This window comes from Argentina silus (genome assembly GCF_951799395.1).
Source record: "Argentina silus genome assembly, chromosome: 13".
NCBI classification, from domain to species: domain Eukaryota; kingdom Metazoa; phylum Chordata; class Actinopteri; order Argentiniformes; family Argentinidae; genus Argentina; species Argentina silus.
The window spans coordinates 2,425,743-2,451,273 of NC_139667.1; the positions used below are offsets into that span (position 1 = coordinate 2,425,743).

Genomic DNA, 25,531 nt, shown 5'->3' on the forward strand with positions numbered 1-25,531 from the left:
ACACTTCATAACACCCATTGTACATTTTACATTTACGGCATTTAGCAGACACCTTTATCCAAAGCGACTTACAACAAATACATTTGACTAAGTAAGGGAATCCTCTATCCATCAGTCATCATAAGATAGAGTAATCTATGCTAGGACCAGGGGCCCAAGGCAGTCACAATGCTAGAAGAAGGAAAAAAGCAAGTATTTAGCTTTATGCTGATCCACTGAAGAAAACCCAAAATCGATGAGAAATCAATCAAACAAACTAAAAGTGTTACACAATGACACCAGATACACAAAAAGGATATCATATCCAAAGCAAATGACATCTGAGAGTTTGAGGGTGATGTAAGTCTGGTCGGGGATTCTGAGATCATTCACAAAGGTCTGTGGAGAGAAAAAAAATTCATGTACAATTCATAGAAGACGACAGAAAGTGATAATTAATTAGTCAGACGTGTCTCACTGTGGTAGCAGGTCTCACTCTTGCACGCACATCAGATAAGGTTGAGCTTTGCCTAAGGTGCTTTGCCATTAGCCACTTTCCCATTGAAAGTTAAGCCACCTGCACCTTAAGGCAGTAATGGGATTGCGTGGTTATGTAAGAAACACACACACACACACACACACACACTTCAATTATCTTGTTATCTACTAAGAGTAGACTACATAAAGACAATTGTCAAAGTAATGTGAAAAAAAACAACCAGCCATGTTGGATTTCCCTAACATGTCTCTGTCCTGTTCTGCTCTGATTAGTCTGGGTGCTCCAACTGTTGCCAAAAGAAACACAACAGAGGAACAATGGACGGTCTTTCCCTCTCCTGAGTCCTGGGCTCCGCTGGAATAACCAGCGCAATGAAGTGGCAAATGTACAGGGGGAGGGATCAGCGGGTGGAGAGAAACTCTAGAAGAAAAGGCCCAGGCCAGCAGAAAATACCCAGCCTTGATTGCTGCTGCTCTACCAACCGTCCCTGGCAGTGAGAGAGGGCTCCTTTGTGCCGAGGGCCCGGGGGGAGAGTGGTGGGCCAAGGCAGGACCCTCCGGGGAGTACAGAGGCCGGGTAGATCCTTTATTAGACCCGTTTCAGGCAGGTACATGGGCCGTGTTCCCCAAATGCGTTCTTGCACTCTTATCGAGAGCGCACACCTACCGTACTTGGTATAAGCTCTAGATAGAGCAAAAGAACGGGTTTTGGAACACAGCCATGGACTCTAACTCACCCCGTTGAGGCTGCCCAGGTCCTTCACCATGTGCTCGTCTGTAGTCGGGTCATAGTTCACCACGGCATGCTGTTTGTCCACGCTCCGAGACTGCAAGAAAACAGAGAACACATGCACTGTAAGCATCATATATATAATAATAATAAATGCCATTTAGCTGACACTTTTATCCAAAGCGACTTACAATGCAGTGAGTGCATACATATATTCAGTATATATGGTCCCAGCAGGAATCAAACCCACAAACTAAGCGTTGTTAGCGCCATGCTCTACCAACTGAGCCACAGAGGACCACACTGAGCCACAGAGGACCACACTTAGCCACAGAGGACCACACTGAGCCACAGAGGACCACACTGAGCCATCACTGCTGGGTCATATGCATAACTTGTTTTGGACGTTTTGTCAGAGGAGTTAAAATAGTGCAACAAATTGTTCCTACTACAGACATGTGTACAGTACACACTATGCTAAAGACCTTACATTTACATTTCATTCATGGCATTTAGCAGACACCTTCATCTAAAGCGACTTACAACAAATACATTTGAATGTGCTTGAACATTCATCCACTCCTACTAACAACCTTAACATGAGGTGGGTTGTAATGGTGCCTCTGTACCCTCAATGAGCCGTCAGCCAGTGGGAGGAAGCCTCTGCGCTTCTCTACTGCATTCATTCTCATCAATTAACGGCCAGAACAAACCCAGTCATTAGCACAGGCAGAGCCTCTCCCGTCTCCACTCATTAGCCACTCCAGGCCTCGTCTTCACCACTTCAAAGGCAGGACAGCCTGCTGCCAAACTCATTTGCAGAGGTATTACTGTCCTTCAACGATTCACGGGGTCGTCATGTAGCCTACTGTAGTTCGTGCTCTCTGTTTTTACAAACAGTGTTTTGTTTTTTTGTTTTTTCCTGTCCCAGCAAAAATATCTATGTTATATTACCTCAAGCAACAGGTTTACAAATTAATTCTAAAATTAGCCATGTTTGTTTCCTGGGGCTAGGCCTACACCATGGAGAAAACACTCGCCTCAGTCACAACACTACCCTAGTTTCCCACAGAAGCTTCCATCTATCTTATCAATGAGACGAAGACGACCTCTGGCACCACAGAGCCAAACACAGTTACTCTGTTTATGCAAGAGCTTCATGGCAAAAAAGAACCCAGAGAGAGTGCTCAAATTACAGACAGTGACCAAACTGTGGTTGAAGAGGGCATTGTAATAACATATTGTGTTGCAAACACAAAAGCAAAGCTTTTTAAACAACCGAAAGCATGACACTGAAGTATGCATGGGCTGTAGCGCACGCCAAACCAGGAAGTATGAGCACTTAAAAGACATCAGAAGTAGGCATCATTTCAAATGGGAGAGGCTGAGGTTTTGCTGGAGCCAGTGATGCCTGAATGTGGACAAGAGCAGCTTTTCAATTCGGCAAACCTCTGTGGTGGGCAGGACATTTCTGAGCAAAACCACTGACTGAGTAAGTATATAAACAATTTTCAGCAGGGCAGCACCATTCCTTTTCCAGTGACCTAAATAGAGATTTAAGGAAAGACTTTGGTCGAGAGGTACAACAGTCTAATCTCAACGAATTCCAAACACTTCTACTGTTATCATCAACAGACAGATCAACAGACAAGACGGAGAGAGAAAAAAAAACTGTGTGGAATGTGTCAGTTGCATTATGGGACATCAATTGCCAGAGGCGATTCTCCCAGCAGTCACTGCTGTCACTTTAAGAAACCCTCGTCACACAAACTGTCTCAAATGTGCATAAATACACACTTCTCATGTACACACAAGGCAACTCCCACAATTCTCTCATGCATTATGCTTATGCATCTTTTATAGGATGGCTAGCTCCTTAAGTAAGAGTGACTGTTAACGTTCGGTGTGTAAAAAGAAGGTGTGGCTGATGACAATATGCTATAGTACACACACACACACACACCTGTAGCATGAGCTCACAGTCCTCCCGGCCCACAAAGATCATCTCCCGCGGTAACCGGTGCCGTGTGCCGGAGCTGCTGACCAGGAACCATGATGTCACACTCATCTTGGATCCCCGAGTCAGAGCCTTCTTAGCATCCTGGGAGGAGAGAGGGGACACGACAGCACAGGGAGAGAGTAAACACGTCAGATTTACAACAGAACAGCAGGAGATGAGGAGTAGTTATAGATAAGCAGTAGATAGTTGAGGAGTAGTTGTCTCAGAAATTGACTGTTTGGACTACTAACTCTTCAGATCTATATACCAAACACACACACACACACACACACACACACACACTGTGATAAGCAGTCTTAATAGTTCAGTCCATTGTTTGAAGTTAGGTTTGCGTGTTGTGTCATCAACTGATACTCTTTCACAAACCACACCCGATCGCTCCAACATGTAGACACAACTATTGACTACAGTGGAAGATGATAAGGGTTAAAGTCTTTCCTCCTGATTTTGCCCTAATTTCTGCAAAGCTGCAAGCCTGAATAACCTGTTGCAAACACATTAACCAAGAGTACAGTTTACAAAGCAGAATGATAAGGACTTGGGTTGCTAGATAAGACCAGCTTCACTGTCAGGTGACAGTAAATACGCTTCATTGGGTGTAGGTTAGGCAGGCTACTAACTAGGGCAACTGAATGGGAAGAGGGATCTAGGCTTCAAATAGATATTGTAGGAATGTTAGTTATTGTGTGTCTGGATAGATTTCGCTAATACGATAGGTAGGAAGATGTGACATCTGGCCAGGTAAGTTACAGCGAAAAAGACGCAACAAGTGAACCATACAAGCTACTCCCTTTACATACCATCCACACATGTACAAGCCATCTATGAGCAAGAAAACTAAACAGCAAGGCTAGCTAGCAGTGAAACCACAGCCTAGCCTACAGAGCCGGTTACAATGGGACGCAGTAACAGTTTGTGTGTCAGTAGCAAGCAAGTAGTTTCGCTAAAGTGAGTTAGCAAGTAAGCAGACTTTATCCCCCCACTTCAGACAAACTAGCTAGCACGCCTGTCCGACTGGTTGGGTTAACTCACAAGATCTTTTTAGAGGACTAGTGCACTGTCTAAAAGCTGTATAATGAATGTCTGCCTAGCACCCTCTTTGCTCAGTCGAAACATCAGGAAATAGACACGGGTTTTCCCGAACGAAACCAGCAGCTTTGGAAGCCGATTCAATCCTTTCAAGGGCGTACCGCACAGTACCTTTAATCTGAGATCCGTTTTCCTCTGAAGAGCAGCCAGCGTTGACACAATTAATACACTTTTTTACGGATATCGTTTAGTTTGAGAGTGGTCCCAAGAAGAAGTAGCAGCGTTTATCCAGGTAAATGGCGATCACACCCTCCCTTCGGCTCCGGTCGGACGGTCGGAGGACTCTGCCTCGGATCAACCTCTCCCACATGAGTGACGTAACCAGTCAGTCCCGCTGTCAAATCAAACGCCTTGACACCTGCGAACGACCATTAGGAACAACTAGTCTGGTGCGGTCCCAACTCAAATAAAAGTGACATTCCCATATCATTTACTGTGGTTACACTGTCCAGTTGTGCTCTGAAATGTGTAGTTTTTGTTTTGTTTTGCACGGACATAATTAATATCTTTTGATATTTAGGTTCGTTGTAACAATGTACGTTTTCAGACCTGTAGCTACTGCTGCCACTGTCACATTGATGTGGATTGTATGTTTCAGAAATGGTCACAACTCACAGGAATTCTCCCATGTGACACATGTAAGTTACCACACATGCTTGGGCTTACAGTGGATTTCATTGTAATGATAGTCTTGTGATGGAGCTCAGTTGCCTACACTAGATGTGGAGGCCTATTCACTGATAGACCATGGTAGACAGGAAAGACTGCTTCCGTACAGTAACATCAATCAATCCCTATCCCTGAAAAATTATAATTACTAGCGCAGAACCTCCGCTAGGTGGTGCTCTACGCACAACTACAAATTTCAGTTGTAGCCCCAGCATCTCAACATGATGAGGGTTCGCTATCAATGATTGCTAATTGGGTTCATTTAACAAATTGCATAGTTAGGTAAATATACATTAGACACAAGTGGTATGAAATTAAAGTATACACTTTAAGACTACGAACAACTGTACTTTCACATGTGCCTGCAGCTGGCCAAGCATGATATCCTCCCATTCCCCTCAACTTCATCATTAGCTGTTGCCCAATCAGACATTCCAGAACCTCCCCAAATCAAGAGTCTCTTTCTCCCCCTCCACTGTCATTGAGACCTAAGCTTTGTCCAACTGGTTTCTCTGAGTCCGAGGTTATGACCTCTCTCTCTCAGACAACCTCCTCAAGTTTCCCGCCTTAACAACAAGCACTAACAAAGAAACCTGTCCAGTCAATTACAACCAGTAAGTCTCTATTCATGTCCCTCTCAAACCCTCCCTCATTCTTGTCAGTGAGAGCCTCACAGCCACATAGGAAGCTGGGTATGGAGTTTAACGTGGGTGTGTGGAGAGGAGGAAAGAAACATCAATGGAAGAAACACATCCTACATGCCTCTGGCTTTTCCACTGGGCCCTCCTCCTCCCTTCTGTCTCAGATCTAAATGGTCTCTCCCTTCTGTCTCAGATCTAAATGGTCTCTCTTTTCTGTCTCAGATCTAAATGGTCTATCGAAATAGCCTCTCCCTTCTGTCTGACATCTAAATGGTCTCTTCCTTTTTTCTCAGATCTAAATGGTCTCTCCCTTCTGCTCCAGATCTAAATGGTCTCTCCCTTCTGTCTGACATCTAAATGCTTTCTTGCGGCAGTAAAAAATAAATAAATAAAAAGCCACTGAAAGCCTCTTTCCAACAGTTACTTTGATTATTTACATCCGTCTTCATGATATGAGGGGAAATGAGGTTTTGTAACGGAAGAGGGGATATAGACCGTGGAGTCAGTGAGTGACATATTCCCCCTGACACATTACCCAAGAGAAGGCAGAGCAGAACTGCTACCACAAAGCAGTGCATTGTGGGCTGTGCAGCTGGAGCCAGGTGAGGAGTGGCGGTTGTCAGGTGAGCAGCCCCACGCTGCGTCCAACCACGGTCCTGCGGTGAGTAGCAGTGCAGCTGGCCAGAGCCAGACTGTGAGTCCTGGCTGTCAACATCTGCTCTAGAGACCGTACCATCTGCCCCTGGCCCTGGGGAGCTTCTCTTCCAGCTCTGACCAGCTGCAGAGGCACAGACATGGACCTGAGCACTGCTGCAAAGGTGGGGAGACAGAGCCAAGTCAAAGCTATATCTAGCCATTCAGTATTAATGTGAACTCATTGTTTGTTTTAGACACTGACTAGTGTTGTGTATATGTGAAAAGTAATTAATTCTGTTCTAGTTTAATTTCAAAGCACACGTTCGGGTTGGTAGTTCATTGCTGTTATCAGATTGTTATTATTGCAGCAATGACGCAGTCAAACAGAAACAGTGATGGCTGAATAAACTGAACTAAAGATGATTTTTACTCATTTCACTCAACAAAAGAAATACTCAACAAATGACAAGCTGGCACAGGTTTAGTTAAGTCCTTTTATTTAATCAATTTGAAAGAAAAAAAGAAACAGTAAAAACAGTGTAAAAAGTTTATATTATTTGTTTACTAAAGCTGGTGTCCTCAGTCTCAGGAAGGGGGAGGGCAGGTACAAAAAAAAAAAAGTAAAAATTGAAATAAAGGTGTAAAATGCATTCCCCTATATTCAGAGGGTGACAGCAAAGGATGAGTGTGCATAGGAATAAGGAACAATCAGATTTCAAAACATTGAACATGTTTGTTTGAAAAACAGGAATTTAAGTGAAAATAATAGCATAAAAAAACCTTTACATTCATTAACGTATGATGAACTTTTGAACAATGATTATCAGTCAGCTGAAAACACAGAAGTTTTCTGGAAATGCTTATCGGATATCTAAAAGAGATTCCAAGATTCTTAGTTTACACAAAGCCATCTGTATCAGGGGATCAATTACTCGAACAAGCTTTCATGGTATTTACACCGAATTTTAAATGTCATTAAAAGAAACGCCGATTTATTTCGACAGCAAAGTGTAGCGAGAACAAATAAGTGTACAAATACATACATGTTTTGGGGCAAGAAAGTGCATGTCATTGGCACAGTCAAACTCATTTAGTCATTGCTGGTTTCATATAAATAACAACTCGAACCTCGTACAGAAGGATGGTAATCCCCATCTAAAGAGATCACAGCTGACTCGATGTGTTTGTTCCCCTGAACCCAAGCCCAGTTTGTTTGCAATGTGTTCCTAGGAGTGTACTGTATATATGTGTAATAGTGACCTCATTGAGGCTGCAGTGAGTGCACTGGGAGGAAAACACCCAATACTGAAGAGGAAAAGACCCACAGAGAGACAGAGAAGATTCCCTGATTCGGCAGAAAGGATCAGTACCTGACTGGCCAGTTCAGAGGGAAACCGAGAGTGTTTGCGACACAACATTCAGACAGGAAGGCATCATGATCCAAGTACATTAGTCCGGAGGGCGTAGAGGAACAATTTCATTTCAATGGCCGACAACAGGAAATTGATTCGTCATCGACTGAGCAGACACACTCGCAGTTGAACACACAACTGAAATTCGCTACAAGCCATTTACATTATCATTTTCCCAGAATCAGCATTCTTTAAGTGTCTGACATTCCTCTCCTTGTCACTGTATTGCACAATTTATCTATTAAAACGGATTACGGGGGAGTGGCAGCACTCTGATGATGATCCACAGAGCTTGTCGCTCTCACAGGGACCCTTTGTGTAAGAAAAGCACTGCAGATGAGCCTGCACACAATCATCTACTCTCCCTTCTGTTTAATGAAATTCGGGGCTTGTAATATTTTTTATATTAACTACAGTCAGTCCCAAGACAATTAACCCATGATCTACAACAGTGAAGGATGCAAAAAGGTTCATTTTATTAATTAGGTACATTAATTGGCAGTTTTGGTCAAATAGTGATTGTGGAAGTCTTGGTAAAGATAATATGGACTATAACGTCTCACACTGAAGAGGAAATGTAGTCATTGGTCATATTGATGTTGTTGTTGGTCCCCATTATATCTGTGTCAATTTTAAATGGATATTCCAATACAATCATGATGGCCCCCTTTAACATTCATGGCAAACGTCCAATTGGTGGATAAGATATGACAATGACAGACGTTACAGGTGCTGATAGAAGCGAGGCACGCAGACGTTTGAGAAAGTGTAGCCATTCAGCTTTCCCTAATCTTACTCCCGCCTAACCCTTTCCCGATCAATTGTGGTTTTATGAATGCTTGTCTGTATAGAACAGAGCAAGCAGGAAATGCGCTGTAGTGTAACCACACACCATTAAAAAAGGACAGTCTTCAAAAGGCCACAGAATATTTTGTTGTAGATGTAAGTATGGTGTATTTTCTCCATGGAATAACTTAATCTGCAGATAGCAATGGTCTGTCCAGCAACACTAACTGGAGACCCTGACGTTGTGACGGGAGGATGGGGCTGAGGCCCCCGTCGGCGGATGTGCAGTCTGATGGAGTGAAGGAGAAATGGTGGGACCGGAGGAATGGACAGGAGGAGCTGTTCAGGCTGTCCCACTCGCAGAGTAGGAGAACTGGGGGAAGTGGGGCCTCCGCTCACTGTCGAACGACTCCATGCTACCTTCTGGAGGAAGAGACCGGGAGAACTCAATTAGTGCACATTGTAAGTCTGATCACATTTGTTTTTATCTCAATTATCCTTTCTTTCTTTCTTTTTTTTTCTCATCTGGATGACTTGAAAAAAACAGATGTGTTTTCCTTCCTCGCTGGGATAGAGTTCGGCAGCATAAGCTGGTAGTGCTCATGCACCACCAGTATGAGGAACACAGTGAGCCATAGAACAAGATGTGGTCCTCTTTGGCTCAGTTGGTAGAGGTTGTGGGTTTGATTCCTGCTGGGACCATATATACTGAAATGTATGCACTCACTGCAATGTAAGTCGCTTTGGATAAAAGCTTCAGCGAAATGGTGTGTGTGTGTATATATATATTATGTATCTTACACACACTCTCCAGCAGAGGGCACAAATCCCTCTGAGGAATGGGGCAAAGCTTTGTAACTTGACCTCGTATTAATTGCTCTGGGAGGCAGGAACATGCACATTCCATATTGTCATGTCAATATTAGCACTGGAAGGTGCAATCCCTGAGATTTCCCATAAGATTTCTTTAGTAATAGAAATGTTTAGGGTTAGGGTAAGTACTGTATATAACTTGATTTCTGATGATCATGACTTACAAAATATTATTATCTGTTATACACTGAATTAAGGTGTTGGCCAGACACTTTGCGAGAGCAATCCTGATCCATTATCTTCAAATGATATTCAAAAAGTTTTACCCTTACTCCTTTCGATATATCACAGACATCAAGAACTATTTTCATGTGAAAATCTTATCAAGAGCACTTTCACAATGACATGTTTTCTTCATTCAATGAATGCACCAGAGAAACTCATTCCAGGAGCGAGACATCCTGGGAGAAGGTAGAAGAAGACTGAATTTCATGTAGAGACATGATACATTCTCTCATGAGTCTTAACTGCAAGATTAAGAATATTACAGTCTGCAATCAGAATTTGATCTAAAATGAATCCAAGCGGAAACAATTATTAACATTTTTCACTTGAAAACGAATTCTGAGACCGCCATCACCAGTGGCTTGTGAGAATTGCAAGTTCTTATTTTTATATTTATAATATTTATATTTTTTTCTTATTTTTCCCCAAATCTCTGAAGAGGAGGAGACAACGAGAAACAACTCAGCATTCTTTTATTCTGGGAAGTTACCAAAAAAAAAAAAGAACCACTTGTGCATCCAGATCATTCTGAGTCAGACCGTGTTTCACCACCATCAAATACAATGGCCTTCAGGTCCAGTCTCATTCTGATTCTGAACTCTGATTCAGTCAGTGAGTACTATGCTTGTCTATCTGGGTTACATTTTACATTGAGGTGCGAAACTTAAAGCCTACAAGAGGTTCATTCTGTGCAGGGAGTGTACTACATTTACATTTATGGCATTTAGCAGACGCCTTTATCCAGAGCAACTTACAACAAATACATTTGTTTAAGTAAATGAATCATCTATCCAACAGTCATAAGACAAAGTAATCAATGCTCACACCAGGGGCCATTGGCAGTCGTAATGCCAGAAGGCTTTTTTTTTTTTTGTTATATGTTGTTATATGTGCAGATATGTGTTATATGGGTTGTTATATGTGTAGATATGTGTTATATGTTGTTATATGTGTAGATATGTGTTATATGGGTTGTTATATGTGTAGATATGTGTTATATGGGTTGTTATATGTGTAGATATGTGTAGATATGTGTTATATGGGTTGTTATATGTGTAGATATGTGTTACATGGGTTGTTATATGTGTAGATATGTGTTATATGGGTTGTTATATGTGTAGATATGTGTTACATGGGTTGTTATATGTGTAGATATGTGTTATATGGGTTGTTATATGTGTAGATACAGTGAGGGTGGGCGGGCTGTGGGAGTACCTTGTCCGGGCGGCGTAATGGTGATGGTCTGTGCTGTGAACTCCTCGTCAAAATACCGTGTGTCCGTCTCCGAGGTAACCTGGGGTTTGAAGGGCGGGACCAGCTGTAGGAGAAGAGAGGACACGAGCACATTGGCACATCTGTCCTGTCAATCACAGTGTAAACAGTTGCGGGCCTGGTGAAATCTATCTACGGTCCCCTGGTGGTGTGCTGAGTAGTAATAACAGTAAACTTTATTTATATAGCACCTTCTAAAACAAGGTTACAAAGTGCTTTTACAGATAGATAAAACAGATATGCGAATAAAAACTAAAATCTAAGTAGAAACGGGCTGTTGCTCTACTGTTTCAGCTGAGGGGAAGGGACTGCTCACCACGACGATGCAGGACAAGCAGCCAAATAAACGCGGCGAAGGTAACGGAGGAGAGACAGAGGAGCGATCATTTACCTTCTTCTCGTAAACATCTTGCCATTCGATCCCAGCAAAGAACTTGTGCTGCATGATCTCTTTAGCGTCATCTGGTCCACCACCTAACCTGGAGGACAAGGGGAACAGAAAAAGGGGTGAGTACTATGGGAAACATCATGCTTCTAATATACACTCACCGAACACTTTATTAGGAACACTATACTAATGCTGGGTAGGGTCCCCCTTTATTAGGAACACTGTACTAATACTTGGTAGGGCCTCCCTTTATTAGAACACTATACTAATACTGGGTAGGGCCTCCTTTTTCTCTCAAAACAGCCTCAATTCTTCATGGCATTGATTCCACAAGATGTTGGAAACATTCCTTTGAGATTCTGGTCCATGATGACATGATTGCATCACGCAATTCCTGCAGATTTTTCAGGTGCATTTTCAAGTGTGAATCTCCTGTTTTACCACATCCCAAAGGTGTTCTATTGGATTCAGATCCGGTGACTGGGAAGGCCACTGAAGAACACTGAACTCATTGTCATGTTCATGAAACCAGTTTGAGACGACTTTTGCTTTGTGACATGTTGCATTATCATGCTGGAAGTAGCCATTAGAAGATGGATAAATTGTGGCCATGAAGGGACGCACATAGTCTGCAACAATACTCAAATAGGCTGTGGCATTAAAGCGATGATTGATTGGTATTAACAGGACCAAAGTGTGCCAAGAAAACATTCCCCACACCATGAAAAGGTGTACAGGTGTTCCTAATAAAGTGCTCAGTGAGTGTATATAATAATAAACATAATGCTTCTAATATATTTGCCAACTGTGAGTGACAGAAGAAATCAGAGTGCTCTGTCACAACAATGAAGCCCTATTCTTTGCAAGTGCCTGGAGGAGGTAGCGTGGGCTACTAGCTAACCGCTGTTTGGGGTCCTTCTTGAGCAGGCCGGTGAGAAGGGACCTGCCCTCTGGTCCTAGGGTGCGTGGGAAGCGGATGTCCTCCATGAGGATGAGCTCGAACAGCTTCTCGTGGTCCTGGTTGTAGAACGGCAGGCGACCGCACATCATCTCGTACATGACCACGCCCAGACCCCACCAGTCCACCGCGCGACCGTAGTCGTTGTCCTCCAGAACCTGCGGGGGATAGAGAAGAGCATCACTGACGGGGCTGCCAGGACGTTTCAACGAAAGAGAGTCATTCTGTATGTGATGGGCAACCTGTGGGCAGTAAACAGTGGGTCAATGCAGAGACAACTCAGGCACACAGACTAGCCATCTTTGGTGTAGATCTCTGAAACCTAAGTGTGATTGGGCATTGGGCAGTGACTGTATAGGGAGCCCTGCAGCCACAGTCCAGACCCCCCCCCCCCCCATAACACCCCCTGGTCTGGGCTCTCCGGGCAGCCACAGCCATAGCAAACACTGACTCACATCTCACATTAGGAGCAGGGATACTGTTTCCCCTGGAGCCCTGCATATTTAATCACCAGAGGTCTCCAGTACACACACACACACACACACACACACACACACACACACACACACACACACACACACTCCGACAGAGGAGGGGCTGGGGAGCTACATAGGGCTATTAAGAAAGTAGCAGAGATGGCCATATCAGCTAACAAGGGCAGACCAACATTCCTGTGTAACACCACACCACACCACACCACACCACACCACACCACACCACACCACAGTCAGAAAGGTGGAAGCTCACACCAGATGGCGTGTTCCAACCTTCTACCGCATTGGACAGCTTCAGCTTTGTGCTGACTAACTGGGGCAACCTGTTGAACGCCTGCACACTCTGGAGTTGTCCCAAGGCCCCCTGGGACATGTAGTACTGGATTCAGGCTGGATGATGTAGGTGAAATCAAGACACCGAGAACAGACTGCTCTTTAAAACATCAAGGGTTAGAAGGGGTGAGATAGACTGATCCAGGAATAGATTCATAGGTATAGTCGGAGGCAGACTAATAGAATTAAATATGGACGTAGGTACACAGACCCTGAGACGGGGCAGGAACAACAGATGGACGGACGTGTCCGTAAATGGAACAAAAGTGGTGTGTGTGTGTGTGTGTGTGTGTGTGTGTGTGTGTGTGTGTGTGTGTGTGTATGTGTGTGTGTGTGTGTGTGTGTGTGTGTGTGTGTGTGTGTGTGTGTGTTTGCGTACGAGTGCGTCCGTGTGTGCGTCTGCGGGCACGCTGCTTGGGGCTGCTGCGGTGAGCTGGGGAGCGGGCAGGCGGTGGCGAGGAAGAGGAGGAGGGCTCGGAGGGCAGGGGTAACGTGAAGCCGGCGCGGTGCTAGGATTACTGGACCGTCTCTATTTCCAGCGCTGCTGTCGTGTGATTCACACCGCACGACAGCTGGGCCCGCAGCTGCCCCATATATGTAGAAGAGCACCACAGCTGTGGAGCTGCCAGGAGCGCAGGAGCCAAGCTCATCCCTCACACGCGGAACCAGGACCGCCTGCCTTGGCCTGACTCTGTTACACCGGCCCAAAGGACAGCCTCGGGAGGAGGGGAAGAGAGAGGGGAGGGAGGGAGGGAGGGAGGGGAGGGGAGAGAGGAAGGAAGGAGGGAGGGTGGGGAAGAAACACACTCTTGCTGCTGTGCGTTTCCTTCACTTGATACTGCTGTCTTACTTTCCATTTGTATCTTTCTCTCATCCAAACGCAGACAGACACACACGGCTCCTTCTCCCAGAGGACAGCTTGTCCAGTCCCCCTTACACACACACACACACACACACACCATAGATTGAATTCCCTCTAATTTTCCCTCGTTCGTACAAGTACAAGTTCCCCTCAATCAGCCTCCGCTGACACCTCTCCTTTTCTTTGAAACCACCCTTTTTCGGCGTCGCGAAAGAGACAATGCCCGCCTGGGTGTAGCTCCGGAGGCAGGCCCCCTCAGCCTTGGCCCGGGGAGCGGTCTCTCTCCTGGCCTGCGGAACACTCCCAGACGTGACAGCATTCCTGTGCAGCGCACACACACAACAAGGTCATTGTTTACTGCAGAACAACCTGTAACACTGCCTGGCCCCGGCTCCATGGAGACGCTCCGCAGCGACCCCGTCTCCACGGAAACGCACCCTGATGTCTCCGCTGCAGGGGCTGGAGTGAGCGTGCTCAGTGTTACTGTGTAGAGTTAGGTACTCAGTGTTACTGTGTAGAGTTAGGTACTCAGTGTTACTGTGTAGAGTTAGGTACTCAGTGTTACTGTGTAGAGTTAGGTACTCAGGGTTACTGTGTAGAGTTAGGTACTCAGGGTTACTGTGTAGAGATCTCTACAGTCGAGTTAGGTACTCAGTGTTACTGAGTCATTGTACCTGACATAAAAATATGAACATTTTCAAAACGAAATGACACAAATAGATTGTACTTTGTACGTATATCTGTCTGTTTACATTTACATTTACATTTATGGCATTTAGCAGACGCCTTTATCCAAAGCGACTTACAACAAATACATTTGTTTAAGTAAGTAAATCATCAATCCATCAGTCATCATAAGTAGTGTTTGGTTATGCTGGCCCTGGTGTGATGATTTCATTAAGAGGTTACATCATTATTTGAACAACGATATAGCTCTTGCTGGCTAAGGGGATGAAGGTTATCGGCAGGACATAACATTGACTTTTTTTACTTCTACCAGCCAAGGTGTCTGGTGGGTGAGAGAATTCACCAGCCACTCAGATTTCTTTACCAGCTACATTTCTTTTTAAAGCAATACGTGGATGCAGCAGCCGTGCTACTCGGTCACGGCTTTTCACTGTCCTGGCGCCCCGCTGGTGGAACGAGCTTCCCACTGCTGTCATGACTGCAGGGTCACTACCAATCTTCCACCGTAGATTGAAGACCCGTCTCTTCAGGCTACATCTTAACTGTCCCTCCTAAAGACCTCTTCATCCCCACTACCCCCCTGTACAAGTTTCTCTCCTGTAAAAATTTTTAAATTCTTCTAGCATTGTGACTGCCAATGGCCCCTGGTCCTACCATAGATTACTTTATCTTATGATGACTGATGTATAGATGATTCACTTACTTAAACAAATGTATTTGTTGTAAGTCGCTTTGGATAAAGGCGTCTTTTAAATGCCGTAAATGTAAATGTAATACACCCCCTGCCCAGAACGAACCTCGTGTAGGCTTTAAGTTTCGCACCTATTTCTCTGTCAAAATACCGGTAAACATTTTCCCCTGCATGTCTTCTATCTCCCGGGGTCGTGTGTAAGTTGCTATCTTGATTATTATATTCACATGTAGCTGAATATTACTGTTATCCTTTATTTTAGGTTGTAAGCAGAGAGTCGTTGTTGTAACTAGGAGACTAGTGTAACTAGGAGAACTAGTGTAACTAGGAGACTAGTGTAACTAGGAGAACTAGTGTAACTAGGAGAACTAGTGTAACTAGGAGACTAGTGTAACTAGGAGACTAGTGTAACTAGGAGAGCTCACAGACTCTGGGTTTGTTTGAAAGAGACCACTCAGGCACAGACTAGCCATCTCTGGTGCAGACCTCTGGAACCTTAGTGGTCTTTGTCAGGAGAAGTGTGAGACGTGCAGCAGTTATAGTCAGGCCGGAGGAGGTGGGAGGAGACGGGAGGAGGTGGGTGATGTCACAAATGTTGAATCAACGGTGATCATAATTGCACCAGTCTTGTTTTTTACATTGAAGCATACTGTAGTGTTCACCTTTGTTGGCTACCCACCAAAGTGCCGGGTAAGATTTACAGATTTACCCCCAAATGCCAAAATCGACCGGCATTTGACGGGTGGCCGGTGTTAATTTTTCCCCTGGTTATCGGTGTGCAGCAGACTAGCAGGATGGTCTTGTAAGAGAGAGAGGGGGGGGGGGGGGGGGGGGGGATCTAAGCTGCAAGGAACATGTGAGAGTGTTCCTGGTAAGGAGGACTGGAGGACAACAGGCCCAGAGCGTGCCCCTGGCTCTTCCCAGGTCGGGGAAGGCATCCTAGGCAGCAGTGGGCTCCAGCCTCCCCCTCGGTGCCAGGAGCAGCTGTAGCCAATGTGGCCCTTTTTCTCCAGGGGCGGAAGCTCACGTTTCCTGAGGCACTGCCAGCCCCCCCCCCCCCCCCCCCCCCCCAGCCCCCCCAGAAAATTCCAAATAGAGGCTAGAAACAACGAGCCGGCAACTGTGTCAACATGGGCACCCTTCTCCCGGAAGGCATTCCAATGACAAGAGGCAGGAGGCTAGCACAAACACACACACACACACACGCACACACACACAGGCACACAGGCACACACACACACACAGGCACACACACAATGCATCAGGTTACTCAAACACACCACTCAAACACGTCATAGCTGCACGCAATGGGGTGCAGCCGCACGCCTGTATACATGCCCTCTGAACCAACCAGTTATGACAGCAGACGACCCCCGCCCGGCCCGGCCGGCCCCGCCCTCCACCCACCCACTGCAGACTGGAGACTCATTAGCTCTGAGTCACACACTGAAGCTTACACAGGCATTCATGAACAGCTGCTTCGAAGCCATTCTTACACATACCGTGTATGCCCTGGCAGTGTGTCAGTGACAACAGTCACAGCGTGAAAAGACTGTGTGTGCTGTTGTAAAAGGACAACCCGCTGGGTTGCTTTATTTTGTTTACCTTCAGACGGCGCGTCACGTCAGTGCTCTTCACCGTGAATGATGTACCGCTCGTGATGGCTGTCATCTTTCATGAATAAAAGGCCTCTTTAGGCTGGTCCAGTGGCCCAGCGACATGGCCTACAGTGCACACATACTCCCCCGTCAGCCCTGCTGACATTCCCTCTCCTCCTCACTTTCCTGTCTTTCTCCACTATCTCTGTCCGATAAAAATGAAAGATATAAGAGTGGGACTGCCTCACACAAAACAATAACCTTCAAAAAAAATAAAAAAAGGCCTCTGTGAAGGACATAGTTCACAGTTCACTGACATCAGCTGTGAGGCTGCGTTGACATTACCTCAGGGGCCAGGTACTCTGGCGTCCCACAGAAGGTCTTCATGGTGGCGCCGTCCGTGATGCCCTCCTTGCAGAGGCCGAAGTCTGTTATCTTGATGTGTCCGTCTTTGTCCAGCATGAGATTCTCCAGCTGAAGGGGGGCAGGAGACAGGAGACAGGAGACAGGGGGTCAGTGTCAGCATCAGGACTTGAGTGAGGGAAGAATGGGGGTGAGTGAGTGAGAGAGTGAGAGAGGGTGAGAGTGAGAGAGGGTGTGAGAGAGTGAGTGTGTGAGTGAGTGAGTGAACTTGAGTGTGTTCTTTCACTTGTTTTGTTGGTTTGTTGGCGAGTGCGTGAGGCCTCCTGGCTGTGGCTGGCTCAGAGAGAAGCATCAGGACTTAGCCAGCAATGCGTGGCCTTTTAATATCCGTGTGTCCTCTCCCTCAGTAGAAGTCACCTGGCAGCTGTACCTCACACGTGGCCAGCAGCACAAGGCAGGCCGGAGTCAGCACATCCTCCAATCCTGCTACCCTGGCATTTTCACGAGAACCTTAGCAGGCTGGGAGCCTGCCTCATAAACCCAAGGGGAGAGCAGAGAGGGAGGGAGGGAGGGGGGGAGGGAGGGATGGGGGAGCTATGCTGACCTGGCTGGTATAATTTCATCAGCTGGAAGAAACAGGGATACAGATGCCCCCCTCTCTCTCTCTCTCCCTCCCTCCCTCCCTCTGAAACCAGTCATATCATAGACTGCCACTGCTCGTGTGTTATTAATATCTCTCATGCCTCTGTATCTGTATCTGCCTTGGCGTGGGTTTACAGAGGGATTTCATATAGGAGAATATGTCTGTCGATGTTCAGACCTCCACTTATCATCAATGAATGCCTGATACTGTTAAAGAAGCAGGGTGTACATTTGTTGGAAATCTGCCACCTCTGGACAACGCTGCGAAATTCAGTTCTCCCTAATAATAATATAACCCCCTCCCCGCAGTGTCGGACATTAGCTATTGTGTTTCAGCATGTGTGCATGATTCAAAGATGCAGCCACCAGAGACGGAAAGGAAAATCCGGGATCCACTCCCTGAGAACACCCCTGGCCCCTCCCCTAGAACACCCCTGGCCCCACCCCTAGAACACCCCTGGCCAGTAACAGGTTTGTATACAAACCGAGTATCGGGTAGGACACTCCATTTTAGAAAACACTTTCGCAGGACCAAAACAACGTTCGTCATTTAAATATCGAAATGGATCTCATTCCCTGATCGCTACTGATTAAACATACAGTAGTCCATTCCTACAACCATTAGGAAAGCTTTTAGAAAAGCTTGAATGTTGCACACTGGACCTTTAATGTTAATTAACCAAAACATGAATAAATGACTAAATCTGTTCAACAGGGAGGTGATCGTACTGCCACTCTAGCTGCAGTACTGGGGTGAAAGGGTTGAGTCTCCAGCTGCAGCAGTCTGGATACGAGGCCGGGGGCGGGGAGGACCAATCAATAAGCCCCTGGCTGCTGCGCTTTGCTGTGGATGGAAGACAGACTATTTATACCCCCTGACCGGGGGGGCGGGAGAGAGCGTGTTCCCCCACCTTCAGGTCCCGGTAGACCACGTTCCTCTCAGCATGCAGGTAGTCCAGAGCTGACACTATCTCCGCCCCGTAGAACCGCGCCCGCTCCTCAGAGAACACCCGGTCCCGGGACAGGTGGAAGAAGAGCTGTGTGTGTGTGTGTGTGTGTGGGGGGGGGGGGGCAGGGGTAGAGAGAAGGGGGAGAGGGGGGAAACAGGGTTAGTGTATCCAGAAGCAGAGGGGATATAAGGATTATTGGCAGCTGCTAGCTTTATTGGATGTTGTCTTATTGACCGTTTCAGAAGCTCACCTCTCCGCCGTTGGCGTACTCCATGACGAAGCACAGACGGTCGTGGGTCTGGAAGGAGTATTTCAGGCCCTGAGGACGTGGAGAACCAAAGCTTAGCTCAAACACAGCGGCAACGGTTACTAAGGCGAGAGGAGGCAGCTCTCAATTAACAACCGCACTGAATCATAAATAAAGCTTGCGATCTCAATCTCCACATCTGAAACCGAGGTCCCCGGTTGAACAGAAAATCTGAATAACTAAAGCACATTTTTGTTGATGTGATACTGAATCAGTCTTTGCCACAACTGTTGTGTGTGTGTGTGTGTGACAAACGCTGACCACATTCAGCACAACAGCCACAAGAATCATGCGTTACCCTGGCCACCCACAGCACAGACCAGAGGGGGAGTTCTGCATTGTGAAACATCGCAGAGTTTGAGAAAGGTGGTTAACTGACAATGAAAGGTCCAAGTGTCTTCAATGGAGGCCAACTCTATTGCAGGCTTTGTAAACACTGCTCTCTCAAACTCTCCCGGCAGAAACTCCTCAGCTGCTCCCCTGAATGGAGGCTCCCAGGCTGAAGTGGAGAGGCTACACAGTGTCTTTGTGGGCCAGATGAGAGTTTGGGTTAGGTGTGTGCGGAGTGTATGGACAGGACACTCACCGTCAAGAACGGATGCTTGGAATTCTGGAGCACTCTGTTTTCCGTGAGTGTGTGTGCCACTTCATCCTGAAAGAGATCACAAGGAGTGTTTGTGTAACTCCCACAATGGCTGCCGTTTAGGTATCGACAATCGCCCCTCGCCATCTCTCTCTCTCTCCCTTCCTCCCTCCCCCCCTCCCTCCCTCTCTCTCCCTTCCTCCCTCCCTCCCTCCCTCTCTCCCTTCCTCCCTCCCTCCCTCTCTCCCTTCCTCCCTCCCTCTCTCTCTTTGTATTAGGGCCAGTGGGCAACACTCACTTTCGCTACGATCACTTCCTTCTTGAGGATTTTCATGGCGTAGTAGCGTCCTGTGGCCTTCTCCTTCACAAGGATGACTTTGCCAAAAGTGCCTTTTCCGAGGAGTTTGAGGTATTCAAAGTCGTGCATAGTCTAGGAAAGAGGGGAAGGAAACGGGGCGTCGGGTTACAAACAGAGGCATTAACAAACTCATGCTCCGACTAGTCGAGACACATAATCCCACCGACAACAACAACAAGGAAGAACTCAGTGCCATTTCATTCACTCCGCAGATTTCCACTCCTCGAGGGAGTATGTCTGGGACTATATGAGGCTGTGGCTCCTTCTAACCTTTGACCCCCGGGGCTGGTGAGAATGTTGAAACCGGTCGCATGCAGGGACATCCAATCCCATGGCCTTAGACCTTTGCGTCGTGACTTCAGAGCACACGCATGTGTGGTAATGAAACTGGGTGGAAACGCTATCTGGTGCTAAGCCACTCAGTGCTGATGTTGGGGAAAATGGTGGTTGTGAGGTGGTGTAAGGAACGGGTGAGGAACGGGTGAGGCGGGGTGGGACGTACCACTTTGAGTCGGGGTTTGGTCAGGTACATCTCCATGTCCATGGGGTCTGGGGAGGAGTCCATCATCTCCTCCTCCTGTTTCTGTAAACCGTCCGCTACGGCCTGGATAGCTTTCGTCCATTCCCCCCTGGGAGAGAAAGGGAGAAAGGAAGGGAGATTGCAACACCTCATTTAACATGTTGTAATCCAGCCCAATCCTATTATTGTCATCTTATCAACAGGAAGGCAATTAGACTGTAAGGTCAGCCAACAGCCAGTGTGTTTATGTATGGGTGTGTGTGTGTGTGTGTGTGTGTGTGTGTGTTTGGGGTGAGCTTGCCTCTCCTCAGGGGTCTCTACGTGAAAGGTGCGCTCGATGACAGTGGTCCACTGCAGGCAGCGAATGATGAATGTGTTGGGCTTGGGTCTCTCCGTCTTCATCAGCTGGCACTCTGGCCACATCCAGGGAGAGAGGGGCAGGGGGGAGGGGAGAGGGACAGGGGGGAGGGGAGAGAGGGGCAGGGGGGAGGGGAGAGAGGGGCAGGGGGAGAGAGGGGCAGGGGGGAGGGGAGAGGGACAGGGGGGAGGGGAGAGAGAGGGACAGGGGAAGAGAGGGGCAGGGGGAGAGGGGAGGGGCAGGGGAGAGAGGGGAGGGGAGGAGAGAGAGGGGCAGGGGGGAGGGGAGAGAGGGACAGGGGGAGAGGGGAGGGGAGGAGAGAGAGGAGCAGGGGGAGAGGGGAGGGGAGGAGAGAGAGGAGCAGGGAAGAGAGGGGAGGGGAGGAGAGGAGAGGAGAGGGGAGTGGAGGAGAGGAGAGGGGAGGGGAGGGGAGGAGAGGAGAGGAGAGGAGAGGAGAGGGGAGGGGAGGGGAGGGGAGGGGAGAGAGAGAGAGAGAGACCCGCAGTTAAAGCCATTTATCTTTATCGCCACCCTAACAGACACTGCTGGGACTGCCACCAGCTCCTCTGGAACAGAACAGGTGCACTGTGGTGGAAGGAGGAAGCACGCTTCACAGCTTTCCCCTCATATGAGACACTGTTACCACAGGATCTTTGGATATAACAGAGGATATGGGACCAGGCCACCACTGAGATCCAACATGGCTCCAGCGTGTCTATCTCAGCTCGTTGCATCAGTCCCCATCAGTCCCCATCATCCCCATCAACAACACCACACGCACACTAGCATCCTCAGTGACACACTCTGTGGGCTAGCATCCTCAGTGACAAACTCGGCTCCTCTGCCGACAGAGACGGAGCCCCAGAGCACGCACTCGGATAAATAATTGAAATCAGGCGGTTAATAACCACTATAACTCAAGAGTGTCAGGAGGAAACATTTTGTTTAACAAACATAAGCTGTCTAATTACTCTGTTCAATCATCTGCAGAGCTTGTCCCAGCAACTTTCTGGGATGTGGGGCTGAGCTCTCGGGAGAGAGACGCAGGCAGCGGTCTCTTTCAGAGTAGAGTAGATTGTAGCTCACACAGGGAGTATGCTGGATGGGATATAGTGTTACTACTCTCCTGTTTCTAACCACATAATGAACGTGACGATATTGAGGTAGGCTGATTAGGTGCTGCACTGAACAGAAATACACTGGTTCCCTAATGTTGATCATACAATGTGCTCTTCGCATAGCCTAAATGCCAGACGTTATTTCGAGAGGTAGTAGGGTCTTAATAAGATTAGATACTCACGCCCTACTGAGAAGTTATTTAAGGGTGTTTCCAGCGCGTCCACATCTTGTGGTCGTTCCTTGTACCCGATGAATGTGCCATCACTCTTGAGGAGAAAATACCTCGGTCTCCAGGTCTTGATGTACTCTCCTGCAAAGAGAAATAGACACAGTAAGGAGGTGAAGGTGATTGAGCAGAACTGAACTGTGTACTCAGAGGAAAAACTCAACAGAGAGAGAGAGAGAGAGTCACTCGAAGATACTACATTATTTTCAGTGCGTAAATTCAGTTTTGGATTATTAATGACAGACAAAGTCCTCCCTTTCTCAAGGTTACATCCTAATTCTCAGAGACGTGACCTGGCATTTTCCTGTGATCTAATTGCTATGCTGCTCACCAACGTTCCCTAAAAATCACCATCTTGTCACCCACTTGCCATTAGTGTAGGTCGAAGGCTGGACGGCTGTTTTAGCTGGAGTCAGGACCCCTTTTGTCCCCTCTGACGCCTACGAGCTCCCTGAGGAACCGCAGCCATGTGTATCCATCATATCCCCTCCCTCACAAGACACCCACAAATGAATCTCTAACAGGCTACAAAACTCGATTTATTCCACGGATGGTTCAGGAAATGTTGTGCCAGATGTTCTGCAGACCGAAAAAAAAAAGAAAAAAAAGCTTACGCACCATAAAAGGCGGCGGCAGCACACATGCAAGAGGGGTTTGAATATTTATACAGGAAAAAAGTGTAATTTATTTTTAATTACGAGAGCCGGGTATTAACCCCATGCAGTGCCTGAGCAAGCTGTCCTTAATTGCCCCATTTCCTCTGACACAGAAGTCTGGGGGAAACGAAGATCAGTCAATGCTGCCTCCTGTTCCTGCTCCACTCTCCCCTTCATGCACCCACAGACCCGGACAACGCTCCAGACAGAGGAAACTGATCCCAGACCTGTCTGTGATGTCACAGACGCACCACCGGGTGGAACCTTTCCAACGACACCGTCGCATCACACCTCGTCAACCCAGCGCACCACACACTGAGGAGGGGCAAAACACGTAGAACGGACGTAAACACCTCAGAACGGAAATAAACAAGAAGTGTCACCTCAACACACTGGTCTTGGTGTTGATGCGGACTTATGGCAGGATGCAGACCCCTATAAAGAACCACCTGAGGGCCAGCTAGCCGGTGCTAGCTCACCCAGCCGCCGCACGACAGAACCATTAAAAGCGGAACACACACAGAGTGTAAAACACCTGATTTACAGCAACTGGCGAGGTGGTGGCGTGAATCACAGCACTAGAGAAAACATCTGTCTCAGAGCGGTGTGTACTTTAGATTTCAATCCGCAGCAGATGTCCAATATGGGATATTATGGCTGTTGCCATTTTTCACTGTGGCACAGGAGGAGGTTTTTCATCTCCGTTCTGCAGAGTAAGTGGTTTTATACCAAACACGGGCTCATTTAGAAATTAGTTAGACTTTTGTCAGCCTTCAGATTGCAATGCTTACCGCTTGCCTACAAAGCCTCCCGCCGCGCCCGGTCCTCATTGAAAAACACAACCTGTACAGAAAAAAGCTGGGAGGATTTCCTCCCCCATGCATGTTCAATATGCAGCGATTACGGTGAAGTCATTTGTCTGTTTTACACAACATGGCTCCTGATCCAACATCCACACCACTCAACACACACACACACACACACACACACACACTCTCTCTACATTAGTGTGATTTACAACAACAGATCGATAGATCACTCTTATAGGGTAGACACGAGTACACTTAAAATGTGTGTCACATTCCATTCTCCCCAGAACCAAGCCTCAATCTATCCTCAATCTCCAGCCTCAGCACCATACCCAGTTCTCTCCTCCCTCCTCTCCTGCCCCAGCTGGTGGCTCAGTTTGTGGTCAGGTCTTGGCTGACCCATATCCCCTAGCTCAGAGCTGAGCCCCTGCCAGGCCAGCCTGGGGACTGGGGGACAGTATGTGCACAATGCAGAGGCAGCATAATGAGCCCCCACCTCCCTTCCTGCGTCAGTCAGCCCAGCACTGTGACATCAGAGAGGGGGGCGGCCACACACACTGGTGAGTGTCGAGGTTCACTCCTTCAGGGAAGATTACACAGACAGGTCCAGGAAGTAGGCCTGGTGCACTGCACCCTAATTGGTGCTTCAGACAAAGTACTGGCTGTATGAAATAATGGACTTGTGAAGATACTGGTCATAATTCTGAACCTATTTCATGATATGGATACATAAAGAAGTAGACAGTACCAGTCAAACGTTTGGACACACCTTGCCAAGAGTGTGCAAAGCTATCATCAAAGCAAAAGGTGGCTACTTTGACTGGTACTGTGTGTGTACATATATATATATATACACACTTCTTACATTTTTACATTTATGGCATTTAGCAGACACCTTTATCCAAAGCTTACAACAAATACAAACAAATTTGTTTAAGTAAGTGAATCATCTATCCATAAGTCATCATAAGATAAAGTAATCAATGCTTTTTTTATTAACAGGAAAGAAACCTGTACAGGGGGTTAGTGGGGGGTGAAGAGGTCTTCAGGTCTTTACTTCTGTGTGTGTCCATACCTGTGCTGATGAGTGACAGAGGCCACTGACTGACCAGACAATGATGCAACACCCAACGACAAGCAAAGACAGATGCTTGTGTATGACTACCACACAGTGTGTATGCATGTTTACGAGTGAGTGTGTGTGTGTGAGCGTGTGTCTATGTATATCAGACAACAGCAAGATCCCCAGCGAGGGCTCGGAGCTTGCCTGCCAGCTCCTCTGACGCACGCCGTCCACCACGGCTGGCGGTAGCTGGCGTCTACCGTGGCTGAGATGACGCCACAATGCGTTCCACCCGCTGCAGTGAAATTCCTCCGCGCAGAGGAAGGCTTCGGCTCCGTCACATGGCTTTCCACGAGCGAGGTGACACAGAACACACGCCCGTACGCACCCTTGTCCACACACGCCGACGACAAAGCCAGCGGAACGGTCGCCGCGTGTCCGTGTCGTAATCACGCCGAGCCGGCGACATTTTGAATGGAGTTCTCTCTCATTGTCACGAGTTCAGACCGCTGCATCTGAGGAGAGGAGAGGGTTCGCTGAGCCCAACAAGCTCATCCTAGTGGAATGTGTCACGTAGGGTACATCTAGGCTACAACCCCCCCCCCCACACACACACACCCCTCCCCCCCACCCCAACTCAACCCCACCCTGGGACCCAGGAACACGCTTCTGATCACAACAGGACATTGCTATTGGTGGGACTGGAATAACAAAGCAGCTTGAGAGTGAATAGTGT

General features: G+C 47.3%; 2 protein-coding genes across 5 annotated transcripts in view; both read right to left on the reverse strand.

The window, feature by feature from the left end:
• Positions 1-243: 243 nt before the first annotated feature.
• LOC310814157 (centrosomal protein of 170 kDa protein B-like) lies at positions 244-4,504 on the reverse strand (the record flags this gene model as incomplete). The annotated part of the gene is made up of 4 exons (XM_083683457.1): positions 4,428-4,504; positions 3,171-3,308; positions 1,215-1,304; positions 244-378 (listed from the first exon to the last, which is right to left on the reverse strand). The coding sequence occupies exons 2-4, from the start codon at positions 3,273-3,275 to the stop codon at positions 244-246; spliced, it is 330 nt and encodes a 109-aa protein (XP_083539583.1). The 5' UTR covers positions 3,276-3,308; positions 4,428-4,504.
• A 4,153-nt stretch (positions 4,505-8,657) lies between these two features.
• Positions 8,658-25,531, reverse strand: part of akt1 (v-akt murine thymoma viral oncogene homolog 1) — a 32,287-nt gene continuing 15,413 nt past the window's right edge. For all 4 annotated transcript variants that reach the window (XM_083683716.1, XM_083683717.1, XM_083683718.1 and 1 more), the window contains exons 3-14: positions 22,223-22,351; positions 20,866-20,977; positions 20,547-20,673; positions 19,985-20,116; positions 19,690-19,755; positions 19,047-19,115; positions 18,758-18,883; positions 17,187-17,315; positions 12,120-12,334; positions 11,222-11,309; positions 10,774-10,876; positions 8,658-8,883 (exon numbers count right to left, since the gene is read on the reverse strand). In XM_083683716.1, coding sequence (XP_083539842.1) covers positions 8,804-8,883; positions 10,774-10,876; positions 11,222-11,309; positions 12,120-12,334; positions 17,187-17,315; positions 18,758-18,883; positions 19,047-19,115; positions 19,690-19,755; positions 19,985-20,116; positions 20,547-20,673; positions 20,866-20,977; positions 22,223-22,351 — 1,376 coding nt within the window. In that variant the 3' untranslated portion in view covers positions 8,658-8,803. The remainder of the gene's footprint in view (positions 8,884-10,773; positions 10,877-11,221; positions 11,310-12,119; positions 12,335-17,186; positions 17,316-18,757; positions 18,884-19,046; positions 19,116-19,689; positions 19,756-19,984; positions 20,117-20,546; positions 20,674-20,865; positions 20,978-22,222; positions 22,352-25,531) is intronic.